Source organism: Platalea leucorodia (genome assembly GCF_965183815.1).
Source record: "Platalea leucorodia genome assembly, chromosome: 2".
NCBI lineage: Eukaryota > Metazoa > Chordata > Aves > Pelecaniformes > Threskiornithidae > Platalea > Platalea leucorodia.
The window spans coordinates 14,481,940-14,499,566 of NC_138824.1; the positions used below are offsets into that span (position 1 = coordinate 14,481,940).

A 17,627-nucleotide genomic window follows, 5' to 3' on the forward strand; every position below is an offset into this window, starting at 1 on the left:
TCTTTATTCCCATGTGACACTCCACTGTGTAATAAATCCAGATTATTCCATGGAGAAGGGAGAGCCGCAGCAGGATGTATGCTGCAAGCATGCAGGAGAGCAGCATTACAGGAGTAGGCTTCAGAAGCTCTACCTGACAAGTAAGGGTATTTCACCACTAAATAAAAGAGGTCCAGCACAGAGGTCAGCACTGCAGGCCTGATCACTGCTTCACTGCTAGCTCATTGCCTCACCCTTCTAATTTTTCTGTTTTAAAGTCCTCTGCAAAGACACTCATCAGAGAGAAGGTGAAAATAGAAAGGACTTCAGGAAAAGTGAGAAGTCCAAGGGTCTGTCCAGGAAACAATTAGTCATCTCATTTTTGGTGTTTCAGAAATCAGACATCTTTTCCCTTTCTAGCACAAGATTCTGGAGAAAGTCTTATCCTGCAGGCAGCCATGCCACCACAGAACTTGTGGTGTCCCCAGACCAGGGACACACATCAAACAGGCTGAGAGGTGGTGCTGAGCATAATGTCTCTTGGCTTTTCTCAGGAATGGAAACAGTTTACTGGAGGTCCCCTGATTTGGAAGATACTCTCTGTGGCTATTTCCAGCAAGGGAGCAGATGCTACCACTTTCTTTACCTACAGGTTGACACAAGCGGGATGACTCCTCATGATTTTCCTTCCGATAGATCTCTTTTGTGGATTTTTCCACAAAAAGAAATTATCGTAGTCATGGGTCCTGGCTGAAGTCCCACAATCTCAACTATGTGGAACTGCCTGGAGTCATAATGCAATTACCCAAGCTGAGGTTCTTAGCTTCAACTGAGAGCTCAGATTTTGAATTAGGAAAGCATGTAAAAATCCTTTCTGAAGTCAAAATGAGAAGTGAATGGATATTAAGTGATTGGATGAGGAGACCTGAACTGACTGTTCCACAGGAGAGTTAAAACATAAACATGAATAGGCCCTTGAACTTGTTTTTTAAGTTAGATCATGTGGAAATCTTTAAGGATGAATGTTTTAGCAAAACGGATCAGTTTATGGTCATAAACAGGGAGAACACAATGTGGGCTAGTAACTAACTCGTGTTTCTCTTACTTGCCAGTATTAAAATTCAGAATTTTCTCTCTGAACGTCAGATCAATGCAATTAGTGTAATTCCTTGTCTTAGTTTATTACAGCCATCCCAAAGACCTATAGATTGAACATGTTTCCTTAAAGCGTGATTGCAGCACAGGGAAAGACAATGTTTCATGGACATTGCGCACAGCCTTTTGAGAACTTACTGCGCTGCATCTTTAATTCAATCAGGGAATATTAAAGGGACCATTAAAGATGTTGGCCCTTTTTTTTTTGATCAGTATGACTTCAGGCAGACACCAATAGGTTTGCATAATGCCAAGATACTAAGAAAAGAATATGATTATAACATCAGTGACCATTATAGAAAAACCTAATGAACCTGTCAAACTTATCATTAGTTTTAGACACACAGAATAAAGCATGACATTGGAGTGAACCACGGACTGTATTATATTGCTAGAAATTATATGGTCCTCATCTTATGTGAATTAATAAAAAATGCTATTTAGTCTCCATAAACTTTCTGACAGTCATAATATAACTTATTCTTATATATATAATTTCTGTTCTTTTGCTGAACGCTTACATTCTCAATGTCTAATATCAGTGAAACTGCAGCAAATAATTTCTGGATATGTAAGAAATGCATTTTCTTCACATTAAAAAATCCAAACTATTCCTACTCCATTTGTTGAAAACAATTTTTTAAAATACCAGAAAATATTCTGTGTTTCTATTCTGAGCAATACATAAACCACCCCTCGTGAATGCTATGAAGAGGAAATGATTTCTACATATATAGAAAGTGTAAAGGCTGCCAACCAACCTTCTGTGTACATCTCAAATTATTTATCCCACTGCAATCTTTTCTGACAACAAGGTAATTGCTTCAATAATACAAAAACTAGAAAATAGCTTTTGCCACACAAATCTTAGTAGTACATAAAATAGAACGCAGGGTGTAACAATTGAACAGAAAATCATATTATGAGGAATATATTTCTTCGTGGCACAATTCTTTCAGTATTGAATTCAGAAGATCATTTCACTTATTCTTATTTTTTTTAATATTCTTTGTTACCTGAAAAGTTCCCTATATAGTTTATACTTATTAGTAATACTCATTGTTGTTGAACACCATTTTGCATCACATCAGAAATGCTTCTGAAGCATTAGAAGTCAATAAAAAAGAAGATCAAAAAGAGCTGCAAACATTAAAAATCTGACATCAAAAAGGATGAAAAATTCGTACAAGCCATGTCAGAGAAAAAGTGTAGGGCAGCAGTGCCAGAACAATGCCTGCAATATGATCAGAGAAAGGAGGGTAGCTAATGAGTCAAGACTGATATTAGGCATCTTACCAAGGCAGTTTGATCACTGAGAAAAATGTTTCATTTTAACTCAGGCTGTTCCATATGGAAAATCCTTTTCTGTAACCCTGTTAAATAAGCCCCCAAAAAACATTTTTCAGAAAGCTCTTTGATGTGCCTCCCTATAACATAAAAGCCAGGACCTCTGCCTGCCCTTCAAGAGCAGATCAACACATTAGAACTGTAATGAGGAACATTAGGCCAAGGAAGAAATCGCAGGCTCTGCAACTGTAGGGGAATGTGAATTCACCTTTTTGCTGAGCAAGTGAACTACACCAGAATGGTGGAGAAATACCGCTATTGTGTGCTTTGCTGTCTGTGTTCAAGGCTTGTCTCCACAGCTTGTCTTAAGCAAATTTGCAGTAATATTTAGGTAACAAAGCAAAAGATCCAAAAGATTCCTGAAGTTATGTCTCAGATTGATATCTGACAATTTTTGGACACTCTTCACTCCCAATGCGCTAGCTGGTGATACAAATTGGTGCTATGCTCAATGGCCTGTCATGGCAGGTTTCTATGTATATTTACCCAGATTACTTCCCAACCACCGAAAGAAGTTAGACCTCTGTAAAGTGTTCAATTATATGAAAGTGCAAAGTAAAATATGCCTGTGGCAACACTGTTGGGCAGGTGTGATATGTAAAGCATCCTGCAGCCCTAAGCCTCCGAGTGTGGACCCTGGCCATACCCCAGCAGCACTGACAGACATGTGCCCTGGTTGGAGGGAGGGAAAGGTCCTCTGATCCAGATAACCAGGAGATCAGGACCACAGAATGTCTTTTGAATAGCACAGAGATAGAAACACAGACATAGGGCCAATGGTAACAGCGCAGGTGATCAGAGGGACAAATCCTAGGTCTTAATGCCCTCTTTAGAAAAGTGTGCATCCCAGGCCTAAAACAGTAAATGCTTCACAGTAGAGAGAAGATTGCATGCCCCAAATACTGGTAAGAACATAATAACATAGTCTTAAAAATTTCTTTTATGTAGCCTTTCACTACAGCTCTGGATATCACTTCTTACTTGGTATAACCCTGGAGCAGGACTGACTGAGCACCCTAGCAAGGTATCACTCATCCTGGGCTGACAGAATGGCACCAAAAAGCCAGGAAGAGAATGAATGCTCCATTTTCTGCTGAAGTTAGGCTAATCAAGGGCTGTGAAAAGGGTGTGTGGAGAGGGGGGCATTTACAAATATTAAAGGTTGGGTTTTTTTAAATCATAGACAAGACATTCTGTCAGAGTTTGCTGCGCCCATCATCAGTCATGAGATATTGATGTAGCATGACACAAGTAAAGAAATACAATAATAATAATCTCTTCATCTTGTTCAGTTTTTCATGTTTCCCGTAAGTGTCATACCTTCTTCTGAGTATTAAGGTAGAATAAAGGAAGTAAATGACAGTTTCAGATGGAGTGTTTTTGATAAATACAAGCTGTTACAGTGGAGGTTTATTGTTTCAATTTTTCTTAATACAGAACCCACTGCTGCTCCCATCGATGTCAAAGCTACGAGTTTGTCTGTATCAGAGATTCTTGTTGCGTGGAAACATATTAAAGAAAGTCTAGGAAGACCACAGGGATTTGAGGTATGAACACAGAATATCATAATGAGAAGTCTTGTTGCTTTTGCTAGCATTGCATTCTATTAACATGTGCAGTAGTGAAACTTCAATAGAAATTATGCTTGGTTTAGCATACATATGACTAGCTGTAGACCAACGGTCACAGCTGTAGCACCAGAACTTCTTTTATTTATTTGTGCTTGAAAAATGTTCAACACCAGTTCTTATAACATCTCTTTGACACTTCAGAAAGAGCTGAAAAAACTGCAAGTGACCTAGCATGCCTCTTTCACAGGCTGGGGAAGATTAGGTATTGACTGTTTCCAGCTCTAAGTGACCAGTTCAAACTTGTTATTTACTGAGAGCAATCAACGCAGAGAAAGGAAAGAGCCTCTGCCATCCATGTGCTGTCATCCCACAGTGGCCGGGGGACATCTGCTGGGCAGATCATAAAAGGCTGGATGTCAGGAGGGGAAGCAGCAGCTGCACCATCCACAATTAAAGCTCTGCTTAGAGAAAGCCCTTCCTGACTTGGGAAAGAGAACTGGCCCTGGCAACGGATCTTCTCGCACTTTTGGATCTAGTTGTAGCTTTGGATCCAGTTTCCAATCCAGACCTCCAGGAACAGATTAGATCTAGGACTAAACCTATCCTTTGGGGTCACCGTGACCCATCCTGACCTTGTGGTTCAGGCTATGCTGCTTCTCATGAAAAAACTCAGCTAGACTCAATTTACTGATTTTGGGTTGCAGGTTATTTGACCTGCTTTAGTCCTTTAGAGAGTGCTGACTCTTTCCTGATTCTCTACAGTAATGACGAAAAGAGGGTAACCATGTAGATCTGAGGCAGATACCAATGATATGAATGTCTAAAGACATCCTGTGACCTACTAGCACAGACTGTCTCCCTGTCTGGACAAGACCTGGGGGCTGGTGACCATCACTGATGGCCTTAGGAAGGAAACATAGGTGCCTGGGCAGCACCAGAGCCACTAGACTCCCCAGCACAGCCTCAGGCTGTACTTTATCCCCACTTCTTCCTTACATTGAAGTTGGTTTTACCTCTTTCCACATGGCTTGCTTCATGCAGCAAACATGATAGATAACCATTTTACCTTTAGAACTGCTATATATAAACTGTATCTGATAGACATGATATTCACCTTGCAAATGCTATCCCTGTCCACGTTGAAGAGTTCCACTTGCTACTAACCTTTGTCTTCAATTTCCAGGCCAGTCTTTTATCCTCTGAAATAACTTACTCACTGCGCCCGGTCTTTTTCTCTTCAGAAAGGTGGCTGTTTTGTTACGCCCTCTCAGATATCTTGATGTTTTTAAAATTCTACCTACTATTTTTCCTCTTATCCTCATTCCATCAATCACATTGATTCTCAAAATATTCTGTTAAATTCAGTTTACATATTTTTAAAATAAAATATAGATTTTCTTTCTAAAAGTGAAAATGATTTCTCTAGAAACTTATTCTTTCATAACTTCAATGTATTTTGCATTTACCTGCTTGTCACATAACACTTCCCTTCCCTCTACAGATGTGTCCCAGTGATAGGTGGCTGTTACAAGTAGGACAGTGGGCTCTCTTCATATCAGAGGTGGTCTTCCTGTCTTGGAAAGTGTTTAGACCCTCAGAGTTCAGCATACTCTGACCCCAGCTGTAACACTCACCTGCTCTGCTTCTCTCGTGGACTTCTTAGGAATGAATTTGGAAATTGTTATTGATACTGCAGGGGTTATTAATCTTGAACCTTATTAATAATTTGGCTCCTCACTGAGCTGTACACCAATTTTAGGATTCTAGCATGAAGATTACAGAGGAAATATTTCAAGCCAGGGACCTGCAGCTGACAGAACAAAAAAATGAAATATAAATATAAAAATACTTCACTGCTCCTTTCTACCTCATCACATGAGGGAATTAGAGGAGCCTTCTGAGATACTACTTGTATCTGGGTAGAGGAGGGTGCTTCCCCCCCCACACCTTTTCCCTTTTTGTTCATTTAGATGGAATTTCTCCACCAGTTTTCTGACAGATGAATCTTTCAGGGAGTGGTTTGCTCTTTTCTATCCTCATTCCCAGGAAGAATTATGATTAGAGCAGCCCTTACTCAATAAACAAAAGAGTAAATGCTGCTCTCCTGCATGATTCAGCGGGACAGAACGCAATCTGAGGACGGTATTGCTAGATCTTTTCCATTCCATTTTTGGGAAGGATTTCATCAAAAAGGAGATAATGACTTACAGGATCAGTATAGTGAGTCAGTACGTTACAGTATTCACTTAGGAACACTAAGTCCACACTATCAGCCCAATTATGCTACCATACTGACAGTTTCTCTTTAAAGCATCCCCGCAATGCAAAAAGGAAGGACTCTGTATAGCAATACACTGGGGCTAAAATCCCCCCCCGGAAAACCAAAAGTATGGAGCAGCTTTATGCTTTCCGTATGATTCACTTTCTTCAGCTTCTGTGAACACTATTTTAATTTAAAAACTGATTTGGGAAGTTTTATCATATGTAGTGCAGTTCAGAACATAGCCTGTAATACTCCCTTAATCCACAAATAGCAAATAGATAATGTACGGAAATCCAGTGACTTTGATAAAAAGATGAATGATTTATCTTTTTTTTTAACAGTTTTTTCCTAATGCAGTATTATTGTGGACCACAAGTAAAATGTTGCCTTCAATTCAAATTAAATGCAAAATAATCTGACTAGCCACTCTGTTTTCATGTCTCAATTTGTATTCTGCCTGTGGTCACTGCAGCAGTGACAACCACCTACACGGCCTTCACATTTCCTGGCATTTTAGCAACAGCATTATCAAAGCGGGGGGGTTATTTTTTTGCGTTTGGGCTCTAATCACCAAAAGTGACAGAATATTTACTACATATGGACAAGTTTGCAGTGACCCAGTTTCACTCCAGCCCTGTTTGCATTTTGTACTAAGGAGTAATGAAAGGCAAAGTAACTTTTGTCCAATTTCACATTGTCATCCCTGAAAGGCAGTGTTAACTGTTATGTCACATGAGTTTTATGCAAGGTTTGCTGGACTCATTTGCATCTTCCAAAGCACATATTATTCCTGACTTCAGTACAGATTTGTCAGCTGTCCGCCCGACCTTACTAAATATATGTCAACTACACTCCGGTAAAGTAGAAGTAGCTTGAAAACTTTGTCAAAATGGTAGAAAAATATAGTGTGTGGTTCATACTTGTTGTTTAGAATCCATAACCTGAAGGTTATAAAATCTATTTCAGCCCTAGGCAGTATTTTCTTTGTCACTCACTACTGGTAGGGAAGGGAAAGGGAAAGAATTACTGGCTGGAAGAACGGATATTTTTTTTCTTTTTTCTTTTCCAGAAAACCAAGGCTAATACTTAAGTATAGATCACAGAGCTCATGTCTTTTTCACTGGAATTCCCCCAAGGGATAGGAGCTTGACTAACCTAATCAAAAGACCAACTTGAAACCAAAAAAAAAGTATAAAACCCAGAAAATCTTGAATACCATTTTCAGAGAGGATTACTTGACATAATAACTTGTTTATGTCATATTCTTTCTTTTCAAAGAGAAGTATTCAAAAGTTTTTGCTGTTTCTTGCATGTACTTTATCTGTTTTTACGGTGGAACAGAAAATTATGTCTACAAGGTACTGGAATGTGTTTGCTTTTTTTTTTTTTTTAATTTAGTGATGTATACCTTCAAGTAATTTAGAAAGAATATATCGATGAGAGGCTTTTACCAGAGGCTGGTAAAGCAATACAGAAAAAAGAGGAGTTGGTGTTTCACCAGCCTAAATACCGATTTACCAGGCTTCACTTTTGGAATGAATGAATTTTCCCAAACACAAAGTTAGCAATTGGATAGTTTCATATATGAGTCATTTTTGCCTACAAAGTTACTCATATGTTAATTCAAACCCCTCTAAAATCCTGAAGACTATAGTAGGATTGTATAGGACAGCAGTACTACTGCCTTGCAAGTCCTTAAGGTATGGATCGCACCCTAAATCTCTCATGAAGGCCTCCAAAGAGCCATACCCTTTGCAATGTCTGTGTCATGAATAGTTTGTTACAAGACTACTAGCTTTCTATTACCTAAAATCATTAACCTAGCTTATTATTAATTTTCATAAGAAAATATGACTAGATATTTTATGATAGTCTTCAAGGTTGAGGTACAATATCAGTCTTCATCCCATGTGCATGCAGGACTATATGGGAGAAGAGAGTACCTGAGAAAAGAGGAGGATGCAGGCTTATCCAGAGAAGACTCCAGAACCTAGGAGTACTGAACAGTGTTTTCCTTCTTCTTTTCAGTCAGCAATTGTTTTGGTGAGAGGGAAGGAACTGAGGTTGACTGACCTTTTTCCAGGAACCTCTCATCTTGTTCTGAAAGACAGTCACAGCAATATCTTAAGATAAGGCAAAAAGCAGCAGCAGATGATACAAAAAATACCTCTTCTGTCCTAAAAGTGCTTGGTTCTACTGTTGCAGTGGTGCCAATCCTAACATTTGCATGACTGCAGTGTGTCAATTCAAGGAGCTGATAGGTTTTCCGATAATGATAATTGAAACACTTTTTATGAAATCTGAATCATTTTTTTAGGGCTAGCAGCACTTCTTTCAGCTCACTGCTCTTTCTTCCCTAGCACTTTCTGTACTGTAATATCTCTTCAAGTTCATGTTCAGTTATGTGAATACCGTTGATGTTGGTAAAGGCTCAGTCAGAAAGCACAGGAAAGTTTGTGTGTTTGTTCACTTTGATCCATCCTACCTAATTTAGGCTCTTGAAATGCCTCATTTGTAGCTTTAATTCTCTGTGGTCAACAGAAAGAGTATGCAAACAATAACTGACTCTACTGAATTTAGAGAATAGGGCCTGCAACTAGATCACATGAATTTATATCAAAGTGCTATTATGCATACCCTAGAAACCAATTTGGGAAAAAAGGGTAATATTAAGATACCTTTTAACACGAAACTTCAAGTAGTGTGTTAGTATTAGAGATAGAAAAATTTTAAATGGAAACATATTTTTAATGTGACGGTTTACTTTTAACGATTGCTTAAGCCATGATCAGGATAAAGCAGCTTGTATGGTCCTGCATCTCCTCTATTCGATTGTCTAAATATCATTATTGCCTTCTCTCCAGTTCAAAGAGATGGGTTTCTGGGAATCAGAGGAAAAACAATGGAAAGCCCAGCAAAAATTTAAAACCTCACAAACAGTAATGCATTAAACAGGCCAAATGCCTTTTTCCTGTCCTTTTTCTTTAATTTTTAAAATATAGGCTACTCCTTTGTGATTTATGCTTCATGCTGTATTAATATTCACAGTTATCATTAATGAAAACCTACTCTAAGTGTGGTAAATCCCTTCTGAGCATTATAAATTAAGGTTACAGAAAATAGCAAGATTTTTAAAAAAACCCAAACACATAGAAGTATAAATAAACAAACACTTTTTGTTTTAAGAAATATGTCAAGCACTTTTAAACATAAGCAGTGTCTTCATTTTGGTTCAAATTGACATAAGTTTCCCCACCATTGACCTCAGTCAACAATCATTGGAGTTCTGTTTTATAACCACTTTTTCCTTTAGTTCATTTGGCCATCAACAAATGGATGTGTGCATTAAGAAAGAAAGAGAAAAGCATATTTTGAGATCAAAGTCCAACATCACCTGGCAAAACTTTAAGGGGAATTTTAAAAGCAGGGACCAAACACTTAAGGGCTTTGAAGTACAGGAGAAACTGAAATAGAAACAATGCCAAATTGCATTTCATGCTTTTGCTGCTTAATACAGTCTATTAATTCCCTCAAGAATACCCCTTTGCCAAGGGAGAACACCTTTGTCATGTGGTGCAGCAGAACTGGTAGAGAACATGCCATAGTTACTTTCACAGACTTAACATGTGCAAAATATAATAAGTATCCAAACTGATAATGCTATATAAACAGTGGTGGAGAGCATTTCCAAACACATGAAAAATATCAAAAGGGCTAAGTTATGCTCCTAGCTTTTTTCCACACTCATCAGGTTTTAATATCTATGTAGTCCTAACACCAATATTTGGAAAATCAGGTTTTCACAACTTCTTTATATCAAAAAAAAAGCTTCAGTGCAAAAGCAGGGGGCTATCTACTGTCTTGCACATTGTATTCACATGAGACGTGGTGTGCCCTGTGAATAAACTACCACAATGAGACTTATTGAGCTACTTATAATTTTGCCCTTGGCTTTCTAGAACCAGGTTTTCACTACTTCAATTGCATTTCCACCCCTGCTACTGTCCACCTGTATAACCTTGGGCAAGTCACTTTTCCTTTCTGACCGTTTTGCTGTTGGATCCCCATCAGACTTCACTAACTGGATGATAGGGTCTCCAGGACATGTGCTGCCTCTCACTACCTGTTCACCCAGGGCTTAATACTATGTGGCTCTCATCACTGTAGTGTCAGGTTTGTCAAGAGGCATTGCAAGTAAAATGAAAGGAATCTGACTGCCCAAGAGATAATAAGCATTGGAGGTTCAATCCTAGTGTGTCAATAAATGGTTGTTGATTCTTTTTTCTTTCCAAGACAGACACGACTAAGTGTTACTACAGATACCAATGGGGGTGGTCAAGCATTCAGCTAACAAAATACCTCAGTGAATCACACTTATTTCAACAAGTGGTGACTACAGCTAGATTTGCTATCATCTGAGCTGTAATTAACCTAAGAATTAAAGCAACAGTATTTTAACATGAGACAGTGCAGGCACACACAAAAAATATTTACATGAATTTTACAATTGAAAGAGTAGACTTTGAGTTGGCAGAAACTGATATACCCTCGATCAAAGTTAACAGAGCCACTTTACTCAAGCGAAGATATAACCTCAAAGGTATATTTTTGCAGCCAGGTCTTTCTAGATTTATTTTTTTTTAAATGGCAGTCCTAGTGCAATTATTAAAGGTCAGCATTGTACTCATTGGTCTTATTTTCCCATGAACCCCTTGGTTTTTTTAGTTCGCCATTTTCTGGGATACATGCACAAGAATGCTGTATTGTCCATGACCTTTTTGTCAGAGGAAAAGTTATCCAGATATAATATGAATAACTTATTATGAAATAACCAACTTCACAGAAAAGGTCAAAATGTGGAATAAATGCAAGTAGGTCTCAGCATGAATAACGGTAAGCTGAATATAGGTCATTGAATGGCACATTAGTGACATCTCCTGTTAGGGAAAATAGGGCCCTGTGAGAATTACCTTACTTGTGTAGGTCACCCAGATACATTAAAAAGAGACAGTACTGCTTTTTTCCAGTTATGCCCTGCAAATGCTTGGTCCCTGAGGAAAGAGACTAGTCAAATTCCTAGCTCAGCTCTATAACCTCTTAGAGATTATGATAAACTCAGTGCAGATACCAGAAATATGGATTAAGAACCACCAAAGGTCATTTAGGGTTTTTATGTCTGAAAAGGAAGACCATAAACATACTATCAAAATTGCATTTACCAGAAACCTGTTTATATCCAAGAACTAAAACTGAATCCACTTCCTTGTTTTCCTTCAGATAAGATTTCTCAGATGAACAAAAGATTTCCTTCGGTGTTCTGTCATTTCCTATTCATTACACTGGTAAGCATTCTCATGGCTCTGAGTTGCACAGGGCCAGGAAGGGAATATTGTTCACAACACCTCTTAACTGATGCAGTCAGAGCTTTCCAGGGTGAAGGTAGATATTCTGGTGACCTACCAGAGGATGAGCTGTCCTTGAATTCTCTGAAACACTTTTGACTTCCTGCCAATGTTCATCCTCTGCTCTTCCGTCTTGTAGTTACATCTTCTTGTGCCAGTACACAGCAATTCAACATGTTTCAGGTAATACTGTGATATTCTGAGTCTCACCATTTTGGAGAAGTGAGCATTGCTTGACTCTGAGGTTAGGCTGCAAATCCCACGTGTTTAAAAGGGCTTGATGACCAGAGAAAAAGCAGAAACGGCAAAAAGACCCTCCACAGCATAACAAGTATGAGCATCTGAAAGCATGAGCTTCCCAGTTGCCTATATTGATCCTTCATTTGGTCGCTTATTGGCAGGTTGGTTACTGGAAGGACATGGAGCAGGAAGAAGCAGCAGAAAAGGTCAAAACCGAGGGAAATGAGTCATCCATTCTCCTGACAGGATTAGAAGGAAACACATTATATCACCTAACGGTGAGGGCGTACAACGCTGCAGGGTATGGACCACCTAGCACTGCTGTGCGTGCAGCAACTAAGAAGTCCCGTAAGTGATCTCAGTACCTTTGCTCAAAAGGAGAAGTGAGGTAGCAACCTCTGCTCTCTTGGGTTTTCCTTTAATAAGAGTGTATAATAATCAGGAATCATGTATAGTTTTGATTCATGGCTTTGCTTTGATATTTAGACATGAATTCATATGACTTTGCATTCATAACAAAGGTTATCTTCCTACAAAACAAGGCATTTTTGACAAAGAAGGGACAGAAAAGAGTTCAAGTTCATAATCTTGGTGGAGTTTATGGGGTGGGCTGAGTAAATACACCACAGTCTATTAAATGGCAACCCTGGTGCAAAAAAAAATCTTTTAAAATTCCAGCTAGAGTTGGGAGCCTGCTAACACAAACAGTTGCATATGTAATAAAAGATTGAAATACTTTGATTTTGATTTTAAAGAAACTACTGGTAAACTATATTTATGTATGTTATTTTTTCTCCTCAGCTCCCAGCCAAGCACCAAGCAATATTATGTGGATACAGGATGGCTCTCATGTGTCTCTTGGGTGGGAGCCAGTCAGACCTCTAGCTAATGAATCTGATGTAATGGGATACAAGGTCAGTGCTTCCCCTTCCTTGCTCACCTTTCTCTCTTCCAAATGACTGCTTCTCTTCCCTGCGGGCTTTTTTCCCTTTCTTGTTTTTTCTGTGTAAGTAAAGTATGCTATACAGACTGTCTGCAATCAGTTTTCACCATGAAAAGCAATAAATAAAATTGAAAACAGCGAAATGTGCCAACATTTTCTATGTTGTGATTTTCAACTACTGATTATAAACTGAGTAAGCTCTATCTGAGTGGATCAGTTCATCATATCTGACTCAGAAGGGGCTATTAATAAGACCAGCCTGCAATGAAATTCCTACTAACACTTCAATTTAACTGTGTTTGCAGTAGGATTTAGAGAAATGCAGAAGAATGAGGCATCTTAAAATGACATTAAAATTAATATTTTTATGGAGCAGAAACACAAATACTGAGGTTCGTTTTGTGATCATGTTGGTGATGTTCAACAATCTGTGACGGTAACATCTGGCATTTAAAGTTTTGAAGTTTTAAAGAGTAAAAGACAGATTAACTCTTAAATAACAAGCCATAAAAAGCAGTGGAATTCACCGCAATCTTTGAAATCAAAACGAATTTTTTCAGTGCTTTTACAGAAGTGTGGTTGTTTTTTCTTTTTTAAGCATACATACAATCATTTCGATAGACTACAATCATATTCCCTCTGATACATCAGGAAATATCATCAAGAAAGTGTAAAATGTTTCAAATAAACCAGAAACTGTTCTAACCTTTATAAGAAGAGCTGAGATTCTGAAAAAGTTCAGTTGACTACTTTGCTTTTTGCACCTCTCTGACCTTTTCAGTTTTGTCTGGGAACAGAAACTTACACAGAAGTACCAAAAAGACAGCTATGATGTACTCACTCGCTTTCCTCCCACAAGCCATAAGCTTGTACTGAGTTTCACAGGAAATGCAGGGACAGATCTGAGCTATTCTCAGTTGATTTAGCCAGCTAAGGTAAACACACTAAGGACATTATTTAGGGCATTTTCTTTACATTTGAAGTTGGGTTCTTGAGCCAAAAATGTGAATACTTGCATGAATTTGAGGATAAGAATTTGAATCAAATGGAACCCAAAATGCATCTAGAATAAAGTTTGGAGAAAAAAATTGTGCAACAACTAATGCTCGAGCAGGCAAATGTTATATCTTCTCTCTGGATCATAATCAATGTCCTTTCACATTCATTAATTGCTAATATACTTTGTTATTAATGTTTTGAAGCCATTGCGGGGAGGGGAGAGTAAAAGCAGATGACTGTTTAAATGTAATGTCAAGAAAACCTTAATGAAACATGAAACAGTTAACATTTCGGTGACTGTGTTATCTACACAAAATGTCTGGTCCATAACTTGAATGACCACTATGACCACTATCTACTTTATTGACCATAGGTATTATTTAGGCAAGAAGGCCAGAGCAACAGTCAAGTTATAGAAACACAGAAAACCTCTGCGGTGGTACTTCTTCCTGATGTTGGTGTCTATATCATAGAGGTCTGTGCAGTCAGTGAAGGAGGCGATGGGACTACGAGTCCCCAGATCAGGGTTCCATCTTTTTCAGGTAAGGTTACACTTATATTTGGAAGAGTGGTGATTATAGCAGTGCTCATTAACTCTATTATTCTCTACCTGAAAGAAATGTTCTCACAATTCTCTAGCTATTAGATAAAATCATTAATCAGAGCCTTCAGTTTTATGCTGAAACAAAGGTATCTAGTGCCATTTGAGATGCTCAAGAGTATCCGAGGAATCCATGTGGGGCTGATGAACAAAACCAGATGATTTACAGGAAACCTCTTCCTTTCTAGAATAACATCTGGAAACCTAATTGAGCTGTCGATGTGTACACATGCACTAGGTGTCTTAAATAGCATTATAGTCAGCTGAGATGTAATCCATACAGACCGACAGTAGAGCCTAGACAGCCATTCAGCTGATCTTCTAAATTTAAATATTCAGACATAGGCATATAAGGACATCTGAGATGTCCTAAGGTATCCTAAACATTTGCACAGAACTGGCAGATATGATGCAGGACTTAGAGGATATGCACATCATTCTGGATCACCAGCCAGAGGTATACTACCTAACACAGCTAAAATGGCATGCATTTAGGAAGCTGAACCCTGTGTATGTGCCTCCTTTAGAATAAGCTGAATTTCTCTGTAGGTTCCATTGACTCCCTTGAGTAGATATTACTTTATTAAATTATTAAATACTTACAGTATCAATGTATTATCATGAAGTAAATTATGATGTCTAGTTTCTATTTCCTCAGTTACTGCAATATGTTGAAAGAATTTAAAGTATCAATATTATACAGGTAAGAAAGGGACAGAAGGATTAGTGGCAAGAACACCCAGAAAATAACATTGTCTTTTGCCTAAACACAACGAGGCATTTTAATTCTAACTTCCTGCTAACACCTTAAAATTCTACTAATCATTGCTTTTTAGTCCAAAAGGTGCAAGCCTGAAACTTCAATCTAGACCTAAAGTTTCAGCTCTAATCTAGTCACAAACTACAGTTCTATCATCAGAATGCAGAAGACACTAACCCCTACTCCATGGAATATTTGTTTCATATATCTTTTGAGCCATAACTCTAGGTCACAAAATCTTTCATTCCCTCTAACCTGATATTTTTGATTAGACTATACACAACAGATCAGTTCCACTTAGGAAAACTGTGGTCCAAAGAAACCCCGTCTGGTTCCCTTCCCGTCCTGTGACCTGTTGCCACTGCCAGCCCATAGCACATTCCCCCTTAGCACACCTTTTTAAGGGACTGCTGTGATCTAAAAACATCACTGGGCTACTGAGCAAAAGACCACTTTTTCCTCTGGACAAACATCAAGATCAAGGGCTAGCTTTCATTCCTTGTTTCAGGAAGAACATTTGTGATTGTGACTCAGGGCATCTTCTGCATCCTAATTCTTTTTGAGGATTAAAGCATAAAACCACATACCCTTTTGGAATTTCCTGTTCATTTGCAGACTGAATATGAGGATTCAGCATATAAGTTTCTGTAGATATCATCATAAAAATCCCCAATTTCCTCATATCTATGTAGGGATCCTATTTTGCGATTACAGTTCTCACAAGGTAATCCATTACCTAAAAGTTAGGCTTTTGCTGAGCATAATAGAATACAAGTTTTGGGCAAAATTTAGTACTTAAATGTACTGAGAATAGTTTGCATAATTTGTTCCTTAATTACTTTGCTTTTAATTTCAGGAGGGAAAGTAACAAGTGCTCAATCCACCTTACATGTGTTATCCACTTCCTCGTCCTCTGTAACATTGCTTTTGGCAATGATGGTTCCTTCAGCCTCATGGTGAAGACTGCAGACTTTGTTGTTGTTGTTATTTGTTTGCTTTAGCTTGATGACACCAAGGGATGGAGTTTTATGTCCGTGGAGAAACTGGAAACACAAGCTAATGCTTAAAGACCCATAGAAATGCCTATGGTGCGCTTAGAGGAGTGTTGGAGACACGGTCAATAATTCATCAGGTTTTTTTTCACTTCATTTTTTGTAAAAGTCCTCTGGGAAGGGGACACTTCTTGGCCCAAAAATATGCAGATTGTATGTAATAAACTTTTGTAAGGAAACATGATTTCTGTCAAACGTACTTTACTTTTTTAATATGTTTGATTTTGGTGACCCCAGTCACGTACCATTAGGTGTTTAAACAGTGGTGTCTAGTACAGTACATCTGTTTGGTTTGGAAAAAAAATCTTTTTTAAATATAGAACAAAGTTTGAGACAGCTTTGTCGAATACTTTTTTTGCATTCCTACGCCTGGCTGTTCCAACAGACAAGAGAGAAAAATATAGTTTAGATACACAGCCCACTGCAAAAGTACCGAGAATTTGTTCTGAAAATGTATGAATATGTTCTGAAAATGTATGAATATGTATTTAATTATCAAAAAGAATTGTCAGTACAATACTAGACAGCACACTCAGAAAGAGGCAAAATGGAGCAGAAAAGAAGCCATTTATTTTATTGCAAGGTAAACGGAAAATGATTAAACACAAACTTAAAAGGAAACAAGTTTGGTTTTCATCAAATACCACATGATTTAATGTCATATGAATCAAATATATATTTTCAACAGCAAATAAAAAATCAATTCCTAATGCCTATGACAATGAAAACTCCACTGGGCATTTAAACATGATATACATTAGGCTGCTAAGTGGACAAATAAAGCAATGCAAGGAGATAAACCTACTTTTTCCAACCACTTCTCAGTTCTAATTTTTTTTTTCCCTCTGGGTCCATTTTTTAGTAATATTCTGTGCTTTATATATTTGGTAATCAAGTTGAAGTATATATGAAAGCATATTATGGAAAGAATATTAAAATTTTTTGGAATGTAATCATTCACATATATACAGACTCCAGTAGGATATATTTTGGAGAATGCTGTGTCTGAAAAAAAATACTTGGATAAGTGCTACTGAGCATCATTCCAGTTATTTAGCTAATTGGCCCTATTTCTATAGCTCACTAGAGATTATTCTTGTAGGGACTGTCTGTTATCAGTTTTAATCCCCACTTTTTGCTGTACCAAACAATTTTTCACTCAATAGACAATTTGGACAATTTTTCTACATTGGAAGGCCTTTCTGCATATTGGCACCTGAATCAAAATGATCCCCAGTGTATATGGTGTGCATGTTTGTACAATTATGGTGTGTACGGTGTTATGAGGGAGGGTGTTTTACTACCTTGTGTCTAG

The 17,627-nt window shown here is 38.0% G+C and overlaps 1 protein-coding gene across 2 annotated transcripts in view; it reads left to right on the forward strand.

Annotated features, from left to right (window-relative positions):
- The window catches only part of CNTN5 (contactin 5), a gene marked incomplete at both ends in the record, with an annotated part of 363,298 nt that extends 347,078 nt beyond the window's left edge, over positions 1-16,220 (forward strand). For both annotated transcript variants that reach the window (XM_082305015.1, XM_082305016.1), the window contains 5 exons: positions 3,919-4,028; positions 12,119-12,305; positions 12,759-12,871; positions 14,273-14,441; positions 16,117-16,220. In XM_082305015.1, the coding sequence (XP_082161141.1) occupies positions 3,919-4,028; positions 12,119-12,305; positions 12,759-12,871; positions 14,273-14,441; positions 16,117-16,220 (683 nt within the window). The remainder of the gene's footprint in view (positions 1-3,918; positions 4,029-12,118; positions 12,306-12,758; positions 12,872-14,272; positions 14,442-16,116) is intronic.
- Between the last annotated feature and the right edge of the window lie 1,407 nt (positions 16,221-17,627).